This window comes from Amia ocellicauda, chromosome 16, assembly GCF_036373705.1.
Source record: "Amia ocellicauda isolate fAmiCal2 chromosome 16, fAmiCal2.hap1, whole genome shotgun sequence".
NCBI classification, from domain to species: Eukaryota; Metazoa; Chordata; class Actinopteri; order Amiiformes; family Amiidae; genus Amia; species Amia ocellicauda.
The window spans coordinates 13,587,086-13,608,924 of record NC_089865.1 but is presented as its reverse complement, the minus strand read 5'-3'; the positions used below and the strand labels follow the sequence as shown (position 1 = coordinate 13,608,924).

The 21,839-nt window shown below is 36.2% G+C and overlaps 1 protein-coding gene across 1 annotated transcript in view; it reads left to right on the top strand.

Moving 5' to 3' along the window:
• Positions 1-4,151: 4,151 nt before the first annotated feature.
• Positions 4,152-21,839, top strand: part of itgav (integrin, alpha V) — a 28,371-nt gene continuing 10,683 nt past the window's right edge. The window contains exons 1-17 of the mRNA XM_066688613.1: positions 4,152-4,915; positions 5,466-5,602; positions 10,882-10,973; positions 11,216-11,330; positions 12,477-12,538; positions 12,804-12,852; positions 14,237-14,359; positions 14,846-14,890; positions 15,746-15,789; positions 15,890-15,946; positions 17,707-17,759; positions 18,108-18,313; positions 18,618-18,809; positions 19,084-19,129; positions 19,422-19,529; positions 20,696-20,751; positions 21,388-21,542. Coding sequence (XP_066544710.1) covers positions 4,749-4,915; positions 5,466-5,602; positions 10,882-10,973; positions 11,216-11,330; positions 12,477-12,538; positions 12,804-12,852; positions 14,237-14,359; positions 14,846-14,890; positions 15,746-15,789; positions 15,890-15,946; positions 17,707-17,759; positions 18,108-18,313; positions 18,618-18,809; positions 19,084-19,129; positions 19,422-19,529; positions 20,696-20,751; positions 21,388-21,542 — 1,707 coding nt within the window. The 5' untranslated portion in view covers positions 4,152-4,748. The remainder of the gene's footprint in view (positions 4,916-5,465; positions 5,603-10,881; positions 10,974-11,215; positions 11,331-12,476; positions 12,539-12,803; positions 12,853-14,236; positions 14,360-14,845; positions 14,891-15,745; positions 15,790-15,889; positions 15,947-17,706; positions 17,760-18,107; positions 18,314-18,617; positions 18,810-19,083; positions 19,130-19,421; positions 19,530-20,695; positions 20,752-21,387; positions 21,543-21,839) is intronic.

Genomic DNA, 21,839 nt, shown 5'->3' with positions numbered 1-21,839 from the left:
TCCTTATTCTGAAAATGCTAATAAGGAAAACGTTTACTGCTGACTTGTTAAAACGGAAGGACTTGAAAACCTCCCTTGCTTCCCTTGTCTAGTATATATATACACCCATTGTCAGTTCTAATAATTGGCAAAGTAATTTATAATGAAGGGTGATACGATTTGTATTTGCCATGGGTACATAATGACCAGTGAATAACCCCAGAATACATTTGACAAGCTTGGAGAAATGTAGGCAGGTTTCATTGGTGTCTGATTCATTGCAAGCTGGAACACGTTTGGGGTTCCTTTGTAATTATTTAAGATGATCAACTTCCTGGTGATCTGTGTCTGTGCTTTAAAATTTGAAAAGGTGAAACTAAACCCTAAATATTCACTGCAAGCTGAATAGAAAATAAGGAGTAAGTACATCCTATTGTACTGATTAATCATGTTTAAAACTCCGAGCTTGGTTTAACTGTTACAGACTCAGTCGACCTCTGACAAACATGAGCAAATACATGTTTACTGCTACCATCATTTATTTATTTATTTTGAAATACCAGTCTTTGGATATAAATGTTGTTTTTTTTTGTTTTTTTTCTGCATGCTTACTGTGTGTGTTCAGCCTTCTGATCTATAGCTGCATACAAATGTGGCACAGTTAACAAATGGTGATCTTACACCCCAGGCTGTGTTCATCACAAACACAGTTAGCTTTGCACAAGCTAAATCATTCCCGTGTTGCTGTGTCACGTGGTATTAAAACCGAGTCACCACAAGCAAGTCTTGTCAGCAGCAGATACAAAAGAACAATTGTTCTGCTGCAAAAGTGTTCCAATTAGAAGTCTAAATTATCGCTGGCATTCAAAAACGGAAATGCAAGCTAATCCTTGCATAGCCAGATCCAATTAATAAGATAAGAGTACGATTGTAAATACACAGTGGATGGATTTAGATTCTTAAGAATGCAGTATGCTACTTCTTTGAGAAAAACTAAGAAAGAAAAAACATACAAATTCTCGTTTTTAATTTCAGATTGGAAGCAACTTTTATATCACGGTTAAGATCATGTTTTCAGAGGAATTGCAACTGCATGGTAGGTTTTAAATTTACAAGGGGTTGTTCTGAGATTCTGAGATTTGTTTTTAAAATGTCCAGGTCTCGATGTTGTTTTGCAAAGGATTAGTTCCACTGCAGGCAGATTTTCGTTTCGAAAGGAATCCAGGAACAACAAACAACTAACAACACAAAGGGAATGCATTGATAAAAACTGACATCCCATCACATATATAAAAAATCAACACACTTGCTGTTTTGTTGCTAATTTCCCTCTGTAGTAGTTATTTAAATATGCAGTATACCCTTACATAGGACACTCAAAGCATTTCCAGAATTTACTATTTATTAGGGACCTGGTAACATGGCATGGTGGCAGAGCTGGTGGTTTTTATTTAGCACTGTTTTAATAGCACTGCATATACATTTATATTGTTAGCAAAATATAGAGCTGCTAACAACCAAGATTCACAAAAGCTGTGGACACAATGTTAGTCAGGTGATTAAACAAAGGCTTGCAGGCTATTGTTCAGTGCTGGAACACTGTGATCCTGAATTATCTCATTTGTTTTTAGAACAAACAATTAGATATGGAAAGGGGGATTTTATTCAAGGTTTATGCTATTGTTTGTTGGAATGGACTTGGGGAAAAAAACATGGTGTGATTAAACTGTTCTCATGTGTGATGAAGGCTGAGCTACATCTTATCCAGTCATAATAATGTCCTCCTTTACCAAACTGCACTGATAAAAAAAGCAATCTTTCTAAAGTGAAGTAACGCAAAACTAAAGGCAGAAGCTTGAGTCACACAGACCTGCATGACCAATAGTTAAAGTTTCCAATGGCAAATTAGAGTCAATTAAGTCAGTCTGTCAAAAAATATATGTTCCCAAACAATGTGAGCCATACCCTATGTGGAAAGAGTGTGGATATGATGGTCTCACTGTAGCTATTATTAGTGATATGAAGGTAGACTGAGACAGAACTATTTCTGGTAACATTTTACAATTGAGTTGTCAGTTATTTCCCATACATTCTGGCATAATCAGCTATAACACTTATTAAAATTGTGTCTTTTGTAATGGCATTACATCATTTGTACTTATATTTTTCATTTTCAGACACAGAAATCCCACACCTAAAACAGACTATAAAAACTATTTTTGTCCTCCTTTGTGGTTTCCATTTGCTGTGTTTTATTTCATAATAATAATAAAATCCGTTCTTACAGTGAGTGAAATTGATTTTGCTTGTCTAAGACGTAAATTAAAAGATTCACCCTTTTCTTTTGATAGTTAACATTAGTTCAACCAAAGAGGGGGCATGGATGTTTGGCATATTGTTTAAAACCATATTTCTGAACTTATATTAATGTATATTTGTGTGGTTCTTCCAAGGTCAGCCAAATGAAACAGCACAGGCCTTATGATTGTTCTGTATGTTAAACCCACACATTCAAATTATGCAGTGGACCTTTGGGATTTGTTTCTCGCATTCTTTAGAACATACTTCATTACAGCACACTGAGCTGAGAGTCATGAGCAAGGCCAAATATGAACAAAGTATCTCCAACCCTTATAAGTAATTCTCAGTGAGCTTTCAGATGGGAATGTCTACACGGCTTCTCACTGGCTGTACACAATAGGAATACATGACTAAGTTGAAACCTGTGGGGGTGCTTCCTGTCTGCTCTTATTAAATGCTGAATCAGCAAAGTAGCAACACAGGCAATCAAGTGCTTTAAATGTATTGTTTCAACATACCTATCCTTCAGAAATATACCATGTAAAGTCCTTGTTTAATGTAATTAAAAATGGGATTTCTCATTGCTGCCTTATCAGATACATACTACTCCTTTATTTTCCAGCCACATATTTTGGTAGAAATATGTTTAATGAGCAGGTCTGTATATGTGTAATTTGTACGTATGTCTGATAAGATTTCCACACAAGCATTCTGTATCATGTTGTTTACACACTGATGTTTCAAATTGCTGTGGCTGATAATATTTAACTTTATGTATGGGTGACTGGGCCAAGCTGAGACACAATCAATGACTTCCTTTTATATGTCGACATCCTTCCATGATGTTGATTATCAGACATGTATGGTGTTATACATCCTGATATAACTTTCTAAGAAACTGGTATTGTGATTCACAGCAAAGACACATACAGGACCTGCCAAGTGCACTGCTGATTGGCTGTACCAAGTCCTTAATTGAGGAATTAAGGAACAATAGGTTTTTGCCCTGAGAGTTATCATTGCCTACATAATGAGAGAGGGTTAATGTGTAAATTGAAACCTCTTATATACAAATCATTTCAATAGCCCAGTAGAAAGAAAAGCAGAGGTTTGAGGCAAGTCTAAAAATGTCTTGAAAATATTCTAATTGTAACAAGCGTAACCCAGTCTAGCATTATAGACACCAAAGGCACATGTGTACTACTGGTTGTTATATGATCAGTATGCAGAGATGATTGTTACCCATATGTGCCTAAATCCCTAAAAGGGGCATCACAGATTGCAAATGAACAAAAGTGGAACACCATAATGAACGACAATAACAATAAATGCATTTTTTTTTAATAACTAGTTATGTGGGGATTTAATTAGCTGTGACCTCCCATGATAGTGTGTACATAGTGTAGTGCTCAATCAGTGTGAACAATAAATGAGAAAACTTTTTTGAACTGGGTGACATGTTAATATTTAGCAGCCACTCTGTGAGATAATTCAGGGCTGCTTTGGTAAAGACGCCAACGAGGTTATTTTAGCACATGACGTTATGTTTTAACCGTGAAAAAAAAAAAAAAAAAAAAAAGTATGCCACGGCTCAGATATCAACTACATTAAATTAAAAGTGTGTGGATTAAATCTGTTTGAAAGAGAAACCTGTGATTAAATGAACAAATCCACATGCCTATGCCCCCTGTATATACTTGTACTTACTCATCTTAATGTGTTTGCACTTTGTCTGGAAATTATCTGATTGAAAAAGACCCGCCTTTGCGAACACACATACTTTGTATCCACTGTAGAGAAATATGGATACAATGTTCCTTTCTTAACGTTAGAGCTGCCGCATCACAATGTGTCAGATCCTGAAAAGGCGCCGATCCCAGTGTGGTGAACATGGACATCCCAACCACTGACCATCGCACACCGCTGTCTTTCTTTGTCAAACAGTGGACGAGTGGACACCCATGCTTTCCTCATCTCGCCCGGTAGATTCCCAAGAAAACGAAAGTCCCGGCCCAGGTTTTCCATTGATAAAAAACGGATTGCGGAAGTCTGTGCTACGTTGAGGTTTAGGATTTGTTTCACTTCCTGTTCTCTGAAGTCCACAAAACCGAAGAGATCGGGAAGTTGGGCTTAGATGCAAGTTTACACGGAACTGGCTAGATTGAGAGGGGAAAAGGAGAGAGAGAGAGAGAGAGAGAGAGAGAGAGACTCCCGATACTTGTTGTGCGTGGCGAGACGATGTGTACATGAGTGCCATGTCTGTTTGTGGCTTTTCTGTGTCTGGCAGAAATAATTCATCATCTGTGGGCAGAGAGTGTGAAAGCATTGCGGGTTGGTAGACACAGACAGACAGACAGACAGAAAGCTCATCATCGCCAGCTTTTATTTTTGTTGTTGCTGCTTTGACGAGTTCCAGAACACTTTTTTTTTTTTTTTTTTTTTTTGTAATACAAGACATTCACGTCAGGATGGAGGGACTGCGTCGTAAATTGTATTTATGTGTGCTTGTTCTCTGTTCGGGTTTTAAAAGCGGTTGTTGCTTCAATTTGGATACGGATAACCCTTCCGTCTATTCAGGCCCCAGTGGGAGTTATTTTGGATTTTCAGTGGATTTCTTCAACCCGGATGCCAGCCAGTAAGTTATTAAATTGAACGTGTTATCTGTGTAAAAACAAGCAAGCCAGACATCGAAGTCGGCCTACTTGTACTAGTAGAATGTAGAATGGTCCGAATGTTCTGAGAGATCTAATCGAATTCATCGCTCTGTTAATCGAAGCGAACATTCCACTTCGATTTTATTTTAGTCATTCTTTAATTCAAGGAATGGTTTAAATGAACATTCAAACTGGTCTGTAGTCCTACTAGGGTGGCACACTTCACAGAGATAAACGAACAGACGTGTCTGATATGACCAGCTGTGTGTTTTCAGAATTCAATGTGCTGTTTTCCCATCACAGACTTTAAAGTGTTGCTTGAAAAGTTACCGACGAGGTTTCCCCTTCTCTACCCTTCGTCATCATTATGTTGTGGTACAGATTGAGCAAATAAATAGCTATTTATGGGGGTTGTGCTCAGTTGCTAAACATATTGGAAGTCGGTTATGATCACCAATACAAATGATAGTTCTGTGTCATTTAGATTTTGTTACCTTAAGATATTATTTTCCTTTTTTTTTCTGTCATTAGGTTAAATATTTTAATAGGCGCCCCTAAGGCGAACACATCCCTGTCTACAATTTCTTCAGTTTTGGAAAGAGGAGCTGTGTACAGCTGCCCCTGGAAAACGGGCAGTTCATGTCAGCAAATAGCTTTTGATGATACAGGTAAGTTTTGTCATTTGCATCTTAGTCTTTATATATATATATATATATATATATATATATATATATATATAATGAAAAGCCATTTTGTAACAGATAAGTTTATTGTAGAGATGCACTCAAAGAACCTACGTCTTTTGGAAGTGTACTGTAATTGCATCTACTGTAGCTTTAAAATTCATATAAAAGACTCAATGTGAATAAAACTAATTGCGTATCTACAGGATTGATTGCATTATCTTGCAGAAAGTCTCGCTTGCGTTTTATTTATTTTTACAAACAAGTTTTAATGTTATGAAAAAGGCCCTGTGATCACTTTCAGTGCTTTCATAACAACAGGGAAATGAAAATGGTAACCGTTCTCCCCTCATTATAAATGTGTAGTAAAATCAATACATTTTCTAATATAATCGGTGTTCCAGTTTTCCACAAGTTGATGCACCATTATCCAATGTATGACAATACAAAGAGCAGAGTTTGTATTGGTTGTGTTTTAATGAGGCTAAGAAAAGAGTGCCTGCAGCATAGACTAAAATGTGAGGCTGTGTGCATCATCTCTGCTCCAAATGTTTTCAATAGGTGTGTTAAATGCAATTCTGAACAAAGAGCCAGGGATTTGTACTCAAGTCTGGGCTCATCCTGGAATGTAGAATGTGCAATGCAATGTTTCAGACACATGTTACTACAGTGTCATGCAGCTAAAAGTGCTGATGCAGTTGATGGGAACACCAGGTTTAGGATAATACGCTTTTACAAGGTTTCACTTCTGGGCTAGCTTTAGTACAGTGTATGAGAAGGTTTACAGGGAATCTGAAAGATTGTGTGACTGACCTTTGATAACCTTTGACCGCTTGAAAGCAATCCTTCAGCAGCCATTGCTATTTATCTCCCATTTTAATACACAACCTCTGACATCAGAAACATTCCTACATAGTATATAGTATAGGGTTTGATTTATAATATGGGTGGTTGGCCTGTGTAGTTTTTCTGGGCCAGAAATGTTATGGGAATCACAGTGTGTTTATATGGTTCAGAACATTAGTTTAAAGGCTTCATTTTTCTTTAGACATAAGTAATAGACTATGTTATGAAGTTTTCATTTTTAAATGTTTTTTTAGTTTGTGAAGTATAATAAATGAATAACAATAATACATGGGCAGCAGCATTATTTGTTTAGTTGGCTATGTAATTACTTGCAAATCCTAATAATTACTGTACTAGGGACAAATCTGAACATGTTAGTTGTATACCTATGATTCGATGTTTATTATAGGGTAATACACTAATTGTGGCCTTATATTCTAGCAGGTAAACTCCCATATTAAGCAAGCAGCTCACTTTGTATATTTTACACACTTCTAAAAAATACTTAGCCTTAACTCCTCTTCTCCTAATTTTCTCTTAAGTCTAACAAACAAAACAATTCCAATTGATGTCTTAATAATTTAAAGGGAACCTAGTGTGGCCTTTCTTTCATTTAAATTATCTTGTTGTAAAAGATCTTCCCAACTAAATATTGCAAGCCTAGCTACACATAAGTGACCCAAAACATATTTAATTTTGATTGTCTAACTGTGGCTGGAGTTCCCACAAGAAAAAGGCCTTGATCTTTTCCTTTCAGTAACATTCGTTAGTTTAAGATTTGTTTTTTTCCCCTCTCATTTACAATATTGAAATCCTAAATTACATGCATTTTTAAGATTTAAAAAAAAAAGTGTTGTGCTCCTCCAAGCTTCAACTATTCAGTTTTACAGAGTAATCCCTGAAGCGTTATCCATTGTGTGCCTCTGTAACCTATTTTATGTAATTGGTTTATATTACAGTTTGTTTTCCAGTGTCTAGTTCGGCTTTTAATACAGTAGAAGCTTTAACCGTAATTTGCAATGTTTATTATATTATGAAGCCTCAAAAACCAAAACGCTGCTCGGCTATAGGAGTGCATTTGGCACACATACAAACATGCTCTAAAAATGTATAATTGATTAGATTGCCCTGTTAAAACATAAGCCATGATATTTCTTTGCTTTGTAAGTTTGATCCACTACATCGAGTCTGCACTTGTTCGGCGAATTAAAATAATAAATGCAGCTGTTGGCTGAGAAAGTAGATTGAAGAAAAAAAAAAACTGTTTAAAATATCATATATTAGACCACCTTTTAAAATGGTTTTAAGCTTCTTGTAATAGTCTGTGGTAATGTGTAAATGGATGTTAATTTGAGGCAGTGCTGAAGAGATTTGTTTTTCCAGAACACCTAACGCATAATTTCCTGTCTCAAAACTAAGTCATGGCTTTCCAGAAATTGTTCAGCTGCCCCTTCTGTTTTTGTTAAAAAAAAAAAAAAAAAAAATTACCATAACTTTGTTCTAACAATGTTTCTTTGTAACGGCAGATCCTTGAGTTTCAGCCTGACTGAGTGTAGATTACAGAAGTAACTCATTGGAGCAGAGTGCTTTTTTTTTTTTTTTTTTTTTTAAACAAAGAAATATCAAAACTGAGATGTCCTTTGTGGTCAAAATTAAAATTGTAAATTTTGCAAATGAATGCCATTATTTGAAGTCTAATCAATAATTGAACAATAAACACTTCCAAATGTTGGTCAAATTCTTCAAAAGAACATGTAATTTGTGCGTGTGTGTGTATATATGTATATGTGTGTGTGTGTGTGTGTGTGTGTGTGTGTGTGTGTATATATATATATATATATATATATATATATATATATATACACACACACACACACACACACACACACACACTTTTTTTTTTTTTTTTTTTTTTTTTTTTTTTTTTAATAATTTTGTATCCAGGAATCACCCCATTATGCCCATTTCAGGACAGATCACAGTATTATAGAACTACAGAATTGGAATTATGCTACTTCTGGATTTTTAGGTTTAAATAAGAAGTAAGGGAAATATTAATTTAGGTTTTGAATTGCATGTTTATTATTCCGCTTCCCCAACATGTGCTGAATGTATTACTGTGGGTGGTACTGTTTTGTAATGCTGTCTTGTGTAGGAAGATGTGGGAAATGAAAACAGTTCAGCCGTTTGCTTTTCTCCTCCTCTTACAGACACAATTAAGTATTTAATTAGTCGTAAACTATAGTGCGTTTTGTTTTAACAGCTGTTGTTGGAAAACTAAAGCAGCATCTGAAATTCAACCCAGAATTTGAGTAATCAGGAATGGCTAACAGAGTGCCTTTTGCTCAGTTTTAGTCACCCTCACTGGTTTCCGCCTGACTAATCTGGTAATCAACCTTGAGTGAAGTTATGAAAGAGCTGTTTTTACAATAAGGTGGTTATTTTCCTGTATGTACTTGATGTGTGCATCTGTGTTACTTCAGACACTGTATCACATTTCTCTTCCCTCCAGTTTAGTACTGCACATCAAATTCAATGTAAAGTAGTCTCTGTCATTAAAAAGGACAAATAGCTTTATTTGACTGGAAAAGCTTTTTTGCTATTGGATTGACACAACCACCTTAATACCATGAATACAATCACGTAAAACATACCTGGCACTTAATACCTGTGTTGCCAGCACAGAGTAACAATCACAGTATTTCAAGCCAGACAGTATGTGGTTGGGGACATTGGGATCTGAAGAGTTGTTTAAATTTAAATACCACAAGCATGACAATGGGGAAATTATTGAGAAAACAAAGTACCAAAACAGGATTAATTCCTACTGTGAGGTATCCACTAGTTTTCTAAAAACATGCTTCTATGTCATGACTTATTTGTGTCTGAACTAAATGCTTTTTTGGCATCCAATAACATTTATAGAGTTGGGCCACTCCAGGAAGGAAGTTATATTGCAGATGAAAATCCAGGTTGGGAGAGCAATGACTTCCTCTCTGAGTTTTTTTCTGTGAGTCTTCAAAGGACCTCAAAGTCTAGTGCCACAATGGCTGTGCTAACTCATTATCCGGTAATCAGCTTCTTCAGACCTTGATCATTAATGCTGGTGACATCGTTCATGTGTTCAGTTGCTACTCTTCTGCAAACCTTTTTTGAAAGCCTTTTGTTTATTGTTAAAAGAATATATATTGACACAACATTAGGTTATTTTGTTGGCCTAGATGATTTGGTTGGCTTTTTTTTTTTTCAAAATATATTCTGGCTGATCTGCAATTACACAACCTGTGTAAATTGTAACGGATGTTGTTGAAGATTGCACTTTTTGAGCACCTGAAATAAAACGTATCTTCTTTCTTCTGGTCTTTCTTAGCTGAGATTTATTAAAAAAAAAAAAAAGGCACAATTAGGTCCATAAATATTTGGACAGTGACATAATTGTCATCATTTTGGCTCTGTATGCCACCACAATGTATGGACCTGACTGTTTTTGAAATTGTAGCAGTTGCTTAATCTCATCATCCTCTTGCAAAACCTGTTATTAGACGTCACATTATGCTGTAATGGACACATAATTGAAAAGCCAAATCCTTTGACCATTACTAAAGGTGTTCTGGTATTGCATGGATGTTGGCTTTTTGATCAACCGTTTTATTGCCTGTGTCAAAAACTGTTGCCTCAGCATGTGTAAAGCTGCACCCTTTACAAGACCTGCAGGCAAGTCTGTTGGAACGAGTCTTCATATTTGAAGGTATATGACATATTAAAACTGCAGTGCTGTGCATGAAGTTTGGTTTAAACTTTCATGAGGTTAAAGCTAGATACGCACCAAGTGTAAGATCCTAAAGCATGCAAGTAGAATATTTAAAAGATAACATAAGTTAAGGAAGCATTTTATGCAATTTTACGTAAAATAATACTTAAGGTAATATCGACTCACTTCGATTCACTCATAAACTGAATGTAAGTCCTGGAGTAATGATTCATAATCGGACATAATCCTTTTACTATATATTACTGGTGCATTCAGCATTCATTACATGTTTTAGGAGTCTATATAGGCTACAGGAGGCTGTTTATTTAAATGTACAGTGATGTCAATGTTTTGTAATTATCCTTAAGAAAAATGCTGTGCTTTTGCCTTTTTTTGTTCAAACACATCAAACACTTTTTTTTTTACTTAACATATACAGTAATCCTTTGACTGTTTACCAGTTCAAAGCATATTGAGATCATCCTGCTTTGTTTGTTTAAAACATAATTGTTTTGCTATTGTTGTTCATTTTAATTGTATAAATATTTCTTCATGTGTTTATTTTAAGAAAGTTAAACGAGTTTACACAAATGTAAAAGCTTTTGATACTTTCTGAAATTAACGGATTCATTATATTAAACTCAACTGCCTGTCCTTCATTCTCAAGGCGACAGATTAGACCAGGATGGAAAGCCGATGGAGTTCAAATCCAGCCAATGGTTTGGAGCCTCTGTGCGATCGAATGGTGACCAGATCTTGGTAGGCTTTTGTTCCTTTTTCTCCTCCATGTGTTCTTTCGCTGTGTTGCACCCTGAAGCGATTCCTGGTTAAAACTCAATTTACATTCCTCTGTTGCAGATCATATAATTGGCTGTGTGTATTAAGTTTTTTTGTTTGTTTTGTGGATTGAGAAACATTTTGTTTATCATTCGTTCTCATCACTGCACACAGAGTTTGCTACATATATAATTGTATTGTATCACTGTGTTCCTTATACCTAGGCCTGTGCTCCACTATATCAGTGGAGGACTATGGGGAATGCTGAGAGGGAGCCTGTTGGAACCTGTTTCCTGAAAAAAGGAGGGAAGATCGTGGAATATTCACCGTGTCGAACAAGTGGGTTGTGTAATAGAAAATGCATTTGAAAGACATTTGAAGTTGCTTGCAGTTTAGAATTCAAAGCGATGAAACCAAAGTCATGTAATGTATGGAGTGATGTGTGACTGCTCACTTAAATGTTCTCCATGTGCACTGAAAGTAGTGAATCATTGCCTCTGCGTCTTAGTTTGCTTACAAACAATTTCCAGGTTTTTTTAATTATCCAATTCATGTTTTCGATGGGTAGCAGAACCTCCTCTTTCAGCTTTAGATAATCTCTAGCAAGGCAGTGGTTAATTCAGGAATAATATTTACTTGGAGATGAAAATGGCCTTGATTTGGAAACTTAAGGGGCCGAGTTAATTCTTTCTGAAGTCTCAGCGTTTGTGTATTTCCTGTGACGCAAGAGAATGGTGTGCATGCAACAACTGGTTGATTTGATCTTTCCGTTTTGGATTTGAATTTCACATTGTGAAAGTTATTAAATTGGGCATGACAGAGGTATTGCCATTATTCATGCTGAATGATCTTGGTGTGCGTGCATGCGTAGTGAAGGCCTGGGTACGATCATAATTCCACACAACCATGATTAGCAATTTACAAAATTTGATACTGATGGTAGTTCCCCATTATTATTATTTTAATGGAGGCTTTTTGCATCTACCCATTATAACCCCATAATCAAGTTCTGGGTATGTAATTTGTGATTGGTGGGTGGGTCAAATGTTTGATAAAATATGGGCCGTAGTCAGTAGCATCCAAACAATACAGTCCCCATCTATAATTGCTTACATTCTTCCTACCTTGAACATTATCATTAGTCAAAATAGGGTACCGATCCCGGAGAAGCCGGCGGGAGCCCCAGGGAGAGTTCTCTTTTCTTTGTGAAGGGCAGGGCGCCCTGGAATGGGTTCGCCCCGAGAGAGGGGCCCACGCCTTGTCGCGGTTCCGGCGGCGTCCGGTGAGCTCTCACTGGCCCTTGAAAATCCGGGCTCAGAAGAGACTAAATCAACCATTTTATTATTATTTTATCCAAACTATATGTGTCACAAGAATCATAGTTTTCTGATTTGGCCAACATACAATAGTATGTGTTAGACTTTTACCAGATTATTCATTAACATGTATTATGTATTCATAATTTGTGTGTGTATATATTTCCAGCTAAAAACAACCCAGATGGGCAAGGCTTTTGCCAGGCAGGTTTCAGCGCTGACTTTGTAAAGGTATGTAATGTTTCAAGATAAGAGACTTTGAATTAAAAAGACTGCCCCTTATTTAAACATACTTTTGTTATAGCTATGACCATAAACATGTTTTCTGTTTGTTTTAAGCATATCAAAATGATTCCATCCCAGTACCAAAGTATTATTTCAGCAGTTCAGCAATAATGTGAAGGTTAGGGAATGTACATGTTTAAATTTAAATCATTAAAGGATGCACTGAAATATATTTGAAAGACACTTTACCTTTTTCTTCTATATTTTGTAGCAGAATAACCGAGTTGTTGTTGGGGGCCCTGGTAGCTTTTACTGGCAAGGTAAGAAATGTCACCATGCATACTGTACAAAGCTGTTTAAAATATTAGAGTTTTTAAAAGGATTAGCAGTTGGGGGTAAAAAATAATCTGACTTTACAATTATGTAGCTGTGAAGAATCATGGACAGAATTTGTGTTTTTTAAGTTTTGTGAAAATGTGCCTGTTTTATACCAAATGAACATTGATTGACATTGGCCAATTATCCTGAAATGTGGTTCTTCTTTCTCACTGGAACACACAAATGAGACCAGTGTGTTTGCAAGTTCAAGTGCTTTTCTTTAGTAAGTGTGTGCTGAAGCAATAATAACTGTGTGTTCCACTGTAAGCTTACAGTCATTGGTCATCTAATACTGTAGAAAGGCCCCTAAAGCAACTGTTGCTGGTCTTAGGGGGGAAAAAAACATAACTATGGAATTATTTATTTAATAAAATCTAAACAATATAAAATGCTGCATGTCTTCTGTTACTTGTAGTACTGAGTTGTCCCTTTTTGGAGCATTTTATCAGTGTAGCTCATAATTCCTTAATCTGTTTTTAAAAATCAAAGGTCTAAGAACATCTTTATTTTCCTGAAAGTCTGCTGTAGTGTAATAACAACCGCTCCCAGCATTACAGCTCAGTCCAGTTACACTGAAGGGTGGGGTCTGACTTGCAGCTGTCATCAGTTGTCCAGTTGCCAACATTATTTAATTACTTCTGTACACTAAAGCAGAATTATCTGGTACAAAAGAGGAGACTTTACCTTTGAATATCTACAAGAGCAATAACACATTGGGTTTGGGGCTTCTGCTCAATGTGTGAAATGGATGCGTGGTATTTGTTCAGAATAATTTAAGTGTTTCTCACATGGAGAGATTTGAGGATTTGTCATCAGGCGTGTGACCTTTTGTTTAAACAGAGGCAATGTTTGATTGTATCCAGATATGATAGGATTGTGCAATTGTTCAGCTCCCTTTTTTTTTTTTTTTCTTCTTTTTCTTCTATAAAGTATGTGTTTGGTTTTTTGATGAAACCAAGTCTGAGGAAGGGATTAAATCTGCTCCCCCATTGCGTCACATAGATTATGTAAAATACTCTCTGAGTCTTGTCTTGTCATTTTACTGTGTGATGCTAAAGGGGTCAAATTAAACCTCACAAGACTCCAAATACCAGATCAAATATCTTAATACCAGATCAAGATGTGTAAACTGTATGTCACTCTGGATATGGGTGTCTGCTAATAAATAATTTGAACATGTGATGCTAAACTTTTAAATCATTTTAATATCATTCTTTATTAGTTATATCTTTAGGCAGTATTTTTGAGTTCCTAAAATTAAATGCATCTGGTGGTGGTTCTTCTTTTGCCCTGAAGCTGAAAGGGAACCTAATATTGTTTCCTCAGGTCAACTGATCTCTGATGAGATTTCTGAAATTATAAACAACTACAACAACAAATTCTACATAAATTACAATAATCAGCTAGCAACGAAAGCAGCCAATGCTCAGTTTGATGACAGCTATTTGGGTAAGTTTATTTATTTATTTATTTATTTATTTATTTTACACTTTAAATATTCTTAAGTATTAAGTATTGTTCACTTTCTTGGCTCTGTCTCACAGTAGCATTGAAGCCTCTGACTTTTCATGTTTTATGTTTTGGGGTTATTGTCAGTTTTGTTTCATAACTATGTGCAGATGTACACAAAGGTCCTTCTTCAGTCTTACACAATATCTCTAGTACCTTGTGAGCTACACAGGGATCTACTATGTGTATGTGTACGGCAGATGTTATGTAACACAAAAGATAGGAAATCAAATCTTTAAATTCTTTCTTTCTCTAGCTTGCTTTAATGTTCGCTGTCAGTAATAGTATTAAATGCATTAAATATGAGCGACAACACCTATTAATGACCAGATTGATTTAACAACTTTCTACATATTTTCTTGGTCCTTATGTTTGTTGCTCAGTTTCCTAAGACCTACAATTCTGTATTTTTGCTGTATTTGCTAGGCTACTCGGTGACTGTGGGGGATTTTAATAATGATGGAACGGATGGTAAGATTTTTTTTTTTTGTATTATATGTATTTTCGTTAAAATAAGGAGCTGTACATGTATGTGTAAGTGATCTTCAGGACGTAAACACGAGGGAACTAACGGAAAATAACAAATATTAAAACTATACATGTCTATTGAACTTTTAAACTTTTCCTGCAGACAGAAAATTTAAAAAGAGTTTCAATTTAAAGGTTAATGTGATGAATCACACAGACATGGCTGAAGTGTTGGGGAAACTCCTACTATTTTAGTAATGGCATTATGACTGGGTGTTCTTAATGTGGTTTAAAGTTTTAAGTATGTGGGTTATTGGTATCACTTAAAATATAGGTGTTTGAGGCGGCTAATTTGTACATTAAAAGAAAACATACAGGTCTACTATGTAGTTTGCACTAAAAATCTATTTGTTTCATCCATGAACATTACATCAATGTAAATCCAGTTAATATACAATATGGTTATAATAGTTCTTAATACAGAGTGCCTTGCTTGGCTAATTGCTTGGATTAGTTTGCCAAGTCATGTTGTCATAGCCTATACATCGGGTTGCATCAGCAGCTGGCTTGACACTGCCTGTGGATCAGGAGTGAGGATAGGGTATGAACAAGCTGTCATGACCAAAGGGCCTGTTCCCATCCTAGATTAAAAGGCTTTTTGTTAATAACCACACAACGTCTTTATGTAACAGAGGAATTAACTTGATATTCATGAGTTCAAACATGTCTGGTAATGCTTTTGTTGAAGATTAAAATCTTTGTTAATTGAGCTCTGTAAACCTTAATTTTTTCAATGTACTTTTTCATATCACAGAGCAGTGCTTAATGCAGTGCTTGTAATTTTGTTTCTTTTGATAGATTATGTAACGGGAGTTCCCAGAGGGGCAAAAGCTCTTGGCTATGTAAGTATACTTTCTTGTTTAGAGCCAAAACCAATACACTTCAAGAAATTCATAAACTAAATATTCCCCATGATTTTTTTTATTTTTGATTTTTTTATAGGTAACCATTTTAAATGGCAAAAGTATGGAATCGGAGGTCAATTTCACAGGAGAGCAGGTAAACCACTACTATTATTATTTTAACCTTCATAGACTAAGAATACAAAATCACAAGCTCTTGCCTGGATTCCTTTGCCAAGTCATGTTGTCATATCCTGTGCAATGTGATCCTTTTACAGCTGGTCACACAATGCCTGCAAATCACAAAAATGATAGGGTGTGAGCAGACTGTCATGGAGAAAAAGTCTGTTGTCTTAGGAGTACCTTTGCTATAGTTATGTTACCTTAGAATGTAACATTTATTAATGTAAGCCTGGCTTTCAAAGTTATTGTGGCTAAATGTGTATTTAATTGCTCTGAGAATGCTACAAAATGTTCTTGTGGCTTCAGACTAATCTTTTTATAAGGCATTTATTTACAAGCCAGGAGTTCATGTCCTAAATCCACTTACACATCTGGAACTCATTTAGAGCCCTGTCAGCAGTACCATTTCAGAGACGCAAAAGGCAAAGCAGAGTGCACAGTCAGCATGTGGGTGTTAGGAGGCCTGGGGCTGAGGCAGTTTGGCCAGAGAGCTGTGGGTCAGTAGGAGTCAGTCTGATTGGCTGAAAACCGTGGCATATTCTCTGGAAAGTGACTAGACTCTTCCTTAGCAAAGGCCTATTTTAAACATACTGCTTGTACCCAAAAGCCAAAACAATTCTCAGCTACAGTGTAAAAACTAGTTTTATCCTCATGGGTAAACCAGAACCTAACGCATCAAATTTAAGAGTCAATAAATCATAGCAGTGTGGTTTTGTCACGAATAATGCAGAGATACTCTTCACATGGGAAAATATCAGAGAATGTGAAATTTGTGTTTTTGTGTGTGTTTGCTTTACTAAATCACAGTACATTTGTGCTTTTATAGACGAGTGTTGGACAATTAGAGAATCTGGGTTTTGTCTTCTCTAGGATATGTTTCAGTGTTCTTGGCTGTTAAGTATTTGTGGATTTGTACGTTTCTTGTACAACATGAGTTAGAAGTTGTCTTGGAGGCAGTGATGTATTCAATATTTTTTCACATCCTCATCATTGTGTATGTTCTGGCTTGGCTCAATTTCAGATCTTTAGGAATGGTCTACTGTAGGGCAAGAAAATATTTCTGATAGAGGCTGAAGTTTAACTGATCTAATTTTCCCTTCAGTCTTTGAATCAGTTTTTCTGTATCTTTCAATGCCAAATGTGTAATGTCTGTTTTTTTTTTTTTCTCAATTAAAATATAATTGTGCTAACCTGCCAAGCTCATTATTCTTATTTTTACACTTAAACCAGATGCTGCCCAGGATTCAGTGCTTTGGAATCTGTTCGTATACTTTCTCAGTTATAAAGATTGAGAGCTAAGAGTTTTTATCAGCCCAAAAATTGCAGTGTTGTCTTCTGCAATCTCTTAAAAGCACCTGTCGAAAGCTCTAGAGAATAATGCAGAAAGGTAGAAGGAGCCAGTGAGATTATAGGAGTGCTTACATAACTGATCTGTTCTCTGTAACTGTCAGTGATCCTCCAGTGTTTCTCTGTACAGCTTGACTAACTGTGACTGCACAGACTTTAGGAAACACCCATGTATTTAAACTCCATGGTTGAGACACCTTGGATTTGAGATCCAAACCTCTAACTACTGCGGCCTAGTCTTTCATAGGCAGCCTTCCACAAGACGCATCAATATGAGTGCAGTTCATACGGTATTTTAAATCCTAGTAACCTAGAAGTGTGAAGATTGGACTGAATAGCCTGAAAAAGCCACAGACTGACTGTATAATCTCTTGATCTGTATGACAGATGGCAGCTTACTTTGGGCACTCAGTGGGAGCCACAGACATTAACAATGATGGGTAAGAGTCCTGTACATGTACAACTATAATTCAGCATTCTTTGAAGGATAACACAGAAATGCACATACAAAAATGCCCCCCTCCTAAATTTTGATTGACATGTTGTTTTAGGACTTTTTAGTTTGGTTACTTTGAGAATGCATTAAAACGTCTTCGGATGATGTTCAGTTTTGATCTCTAGTCTGCTTTTCTCAGTTACAAAATGGAAAACACCCGATTTAAATCCTGCCCATTCCACTTATAAATTCGATTTGATTCATGGTCTATGGAAGATTAAATATTTTATATTTAAATTGAAAATCTGTTCTAGCTCTTGGCTCACTTGTATTATAAATGCTCTCTCCTTAGGCTTATCGATCTTTTTATTGGCGCTCCCCTCTTCATGGACCGTGGCTCTGATGGGAAACTCAGAGAGGTGGGCCAGGTGTATGTCTATCTGAGCAAGAGTCCGTTCAGTTTCCACAAGCTCCAGAAACTGACAGGCACGGAGATCTACTCAAGATTTGGCAGCTCCATCGCTCCCCTGGGGGACATTGACATGGATGGATTTAATGGTATATGACTTAAGTGAAATTGTCTGGATCTTTTATTTATTTATTTTATTTATTTATGTATTTCCTTTTGTCAAGAAACGTTCTTTTCCACTCTGAGTCCCAGTATATGTTTTATCTGTTGCAAATGTTGTGGGGGGAACTTGCTTTTATCTCAAATACATTGCATCAAACGCAAGTCATTGTGTGGAAATATAATTGTGGGGAAAAAGTACTTTTCATCACGTTTCTGTGTGTCTACTTTACAATCTACAATGAGTGATAGAGCTGTGCTTAGCAGTAAACCATGACCATTCACTTATTTCAGATATTGCCATTGCTGCTCCTTATGGAGGGCCTGACCACAAAGGCCTCGTCTATATCCACAATGGAAGATCTACAGGTCCTGACCCCACTGCGTCCCAGGTCCTGGAAGGGAAATGGCCTTCTACCTCCATGCCACCCAGCTTCGGCTACTCATTGCACGGAGCCACAGATATAGATTTAAATGGATACCCAGGTACAGTGTGGTTGGTTCTTCATGAACAGGACTTTCCTTTGCCTTATAAATATTTATAAAATTGAATTTCAATACAGCTTTTACTAGCAGATGATGTTTAAGTGGCTATAGCATTGATAATTTCCACTTGCCCAGAGGTGGTATCTGATTTATCAAAATGAAGCACATCCTTTCTTCCAGTGAATGGCACAATCTTGTTGGCTGCTACAAAACTGTGATGTCTAAACTGTGATATTGCAGTAGCTGAGATTAATCTTTATTTTTTTATTTTTAGACTTGGTTGTTGGTGTTTTTGGAGCAGACAAAGCTGTACTGTACAGGTATGATAGATTGGCTTTAGAAATAGACTTTATATAATTACTACAAATGAGAAGTTGGTTTACCAGTAACATGCACATGTATTTCCATGTTTGCATCAATACCAATACTCGACATACACATATAGGCATACTAAATTCAGAGTAAAGAAAATGTAATTGTTCATGGAAAAACTCACATTATAATCTGTAACTTTACATTGGTTTATTAGTTACATTTGTATGATATTTTAGTCAATTTGTTTCAGTGCTTTGGTAAATATTGACATGAGCGGTACATCTAATATTTTCACAGAGCAAGACCAGTCATCAGTGTAAACGCTACCCTGGACCTCAACCCTCTAATCCTCAATCCCGAGAACAAGAGCTGTTCATTACCTGGCACTTCAAAAACAGTGTCATGGTGAGTTACACTACAGTTTTCCTTGATGACAATGAAGTTTGTTTGGCAGACAGTGACCATAAATAATGTATGTTTTGAGTTGTTACTTGAGGGGAAAATTAAAATAAATCTTTGTCATGTTTTTGGTTAAGGCAGATTCAAAATGGCATAATTGTGGTCATTCTCTTTCGGTATATGGAATTAAAATTTACATCTGTTCTCTACTCTTGAGATTCGGTGACAAATGTCATAAAAAGCTGGATGATTCTGGTAAAACTCAGCGGTTATTTTGTCAAAAGATTTCTTGCATTAAAATAATGTTATGTCAGAAATACTTGCATATTATAATATTAAAAGATGACTACATCCCTTCTTGTCTGTCTGTGCTGCCAGAACAGTTTGATTTTTTTTTTTAATGGCGTTCAACAGGGCTGAGTCTTGTCTGACCCTGATTTGTGTTTTATTTCCAGCTGTTAAAAATCAATATCTGTGTCTATCCATACTGTGTTGTTGTCTGAAATCTATTTATGAGACTTTCCAGTGACTCAGATTTGTGTTTGGTTTTAATTGTCATGGAGGTGGTGCATTAACATTCTTCACATGTCATTGCCCCGGCATCTGGGAGCTTTCTAGGCAGGCTCGGCATGCTTTGGGTTTATAATCGTGCAAAGTTAAATTGCACATCAAATCTGTACATTTATTTCTTTAACACAGTTTGGTTGTATGGAAAGTAAAGGATATAATGAAATGCTTGCCAGCACTGTTTTAATTTGTAGGCCTCTTACCTCTGTTTTTACTAGTTTGTTAAAATGTAATTCACAACTTCATAGCAATTTAAAGTGTTCTACCAGTGAGTGTACTGTACTTGAGATTTTATACAATCTAGTGTATCAAGGGAATCGGCCACTTCCTCATTTCTCAAACTAGCATTCCTGTCCTTTAAAATATAAACAGCGAGATGCAGTATGTTTGAACTGTTCTTAGTTGTTACCAATAGATGTCTGAGAAATATTTAATGTATGCTTACTGAGCAGAATGTTTACAAAGTGCTGTAATTATGACTCTCTGAAAGTAAGCAGTATGGTCACATATGACGTGCACAGTAAAATATGCTGGTCTGATGAGTATGCACATTGTGTACGAGAAAATAATAATTCCTTCACTAAAATGTATTCTTCTCCTTACAGTTTTACAGTTAAATTCTGTCTAAGGGCAAATGGGAAGGGAGCCCCATCAGTACTGCGTAAGTTTTTATATTAATTTATGACTAATTTATGTGAGGAAGTGTGCATTCTTTTAAAGGGTGTTATCTGGGACCAGGCAGCCACACAGCCTCTTAGGAAATTGGCCTCCCCTTTCTGTCCACACTTAATTCACAGGTTCTTCAAGCTGCTTGGGGAACCTAGGCATCATTTTCTAAAAGGAGGTGCAGTGTGGTGTGATGGCTGTAAAGACAGTATTTACAGTGGTTACACAGAACCATAGGGTGTGTATAATAGCTAACAGATATATATTGTGCTTTCTAGACACCAGACTGAACATTACATTAACTGTTTCATTACCTTAAAAGACCTCTTGGGTAATCTGTGTGTTCAGAACACGTTGTTTATGCCTTTAACTTTATACAGGGGCTAATGTAGGACTCCATTTTGTTTCTCGAAAATGTATCGCTTAGATGTGGACAGGAATTCGTGACACGGTGTTCAGTGTGTACTGATCTTTCACACTGTAGCATTCTGCAATTTATCTTCACACTGGTGATACATTTCCCAGCACCAATCATTTAAAAAAGATAACATTAATACAGAAAGGGTAAAGTCTTTATATAGATGTCATGGGCAGTTATGTGTGAGTAAGTAATATTTGTCTTTGTATTTAGATTTTCAGGTGGAGTTACTCTTGGATAAACTCAAGCACAAAGGAGCGATAAAGAGAGTACTCTTTATACATAACAGTCTTTCTAATTATACAAAAAACATGACTGTGTCAACTGGAAAGTCACCCTCATGCGAAGAGTTGGTAGCATATTTAAGGGTAAGTACGCAGTTGAGCACCTTGTGCAAGTCTGAATATAATATTTGTACACTTGACAGACTTAAATGCTTGACGTTTTTCAATCACTGATATCCCAATGATACACTAATAAAAACCCTATAAATGAGTCTGCTTTTGTAGCTAATAAATACAAACACTAAAGATTATATACATTTCATGAAATGTGTTTTTACAAGCACACGGTTTATGTATATGTATTGATTTTACTTGCATGAAACATGTTTACCTTCCTGTAAAAGCACTACTCATAATAAAGTGTATGCCGCAACACGGTAA